At 48.3% G+C, this 669-nt stretch overlaps 2 protein-coding genes across 3 annotated transcripts in view; one reads left to right on the top strand and one right to left on the bottom strand.

Moving 5' to 3' along the window:
* Positions 1-234, top strand: part of LOC110464044 — a 5,620-nt gene extending 5,386 nt beyond the window's left edge. Inside the window, exon 2 of the mRNA XM_021519058.1 lies at positions 25-234. Within this exon, the coding sequence (XP_021374733.1) occupies positions 25-210 (186 nt within the window). The 3' untranslated portion in view covers positions 211-234. The remainder of the gene's footprint in view (positions 1-24) is intronic.
* A 195-nt stretch (positions 235-429) lies between these two features.
* LOC110464043 (U8 snoRNA-decapping enzyme-like) overlaps positions 430-669 on the bottom strand; it is a 12,689-nt gene continuing 12,449 nt past the window's right edge. For both annotated transcript variants that reach the window (XM_021519057.1, XM_021519056.1), the window contains one exon: positions 430-669. In XM_021519057.1, the coding sequence (XP_021374732.1) occupies positions 456-669 (214 nt within the window). In that variant the 3' untranslated portion in view covers positions 430-455.

Genomic DNA, 669 nt, shown 5'->3' with positions numbered 1-669 from the left:
GGGCTCACATGGCAGGAACAACAGGTCCATTGGGGCTCACATGGCAGGAACAACAGGTCCATTGGGGCTCACATGGCAGGAACAACAGGTCCATTGGGGCTCACATGGCAGGAACAACAGGTCCATCGGGGCTCACATGGCAGGAACAACAGGTCCATTGGGGCTCACATCCTTACCTGCATCAACTTCGATTATAGAAAGCCCACCTGAACATCTTTGATGTTTTGACTGACCATTTTGTTCCTGTTATTATAAACATGGGTTACTATTGATGTTTTGGATTTTAAATATAATATAAAACACTGGTTCTAACCAATTGAGCTACCTGGTCACCAACAACCAAGCCAGTCCAGTTTCATTTCATATGAAAAGTTTTCCAGTGTTGGTCTATATCAGAATACACAGTCAGTGGATAAGCTATAAGGGGTTCTTAAGCCGGGTAAAAAGGTTCTGTATCAACTGCTGGGGTTTATGTGCCCCAGACAACCCTGGTTTACGTCCGCATGCTGCTGCTGGGCTGTGAGAGCTACCTGAATCTCCTCAGCAGTGTGTGTTTTGAAGTACTGTAGGCCCGTCAGTAGTTCATCCCGGGCATTACCCGCGAAGCCGTTGGACAGGAACGCTGGCAGGCCCCGATAGTTGTCTCCCATGGTATACAGGGGTGGACGG

This window comes from Mizuhopecten yessoensis, unplaced genomic scaffold (genome assembly GCF_002113885.1).
Source record: "Mizuhopecten yessoensis strain PY_sf001 unplaced genomic scaffold, ASM211388v2 scaffold10953, whole genome shotgun sequence".
Lineage (NCBI taxonomy): Eukaryota > Metazoa > Mollusca > Bivalvia > Pectinida > Pectinidae > Mizuhopecten > Mizuhopecten yessoensis.
This window is presented reverse-complemented; position numbering and strand designations above follow the sequence as displayed.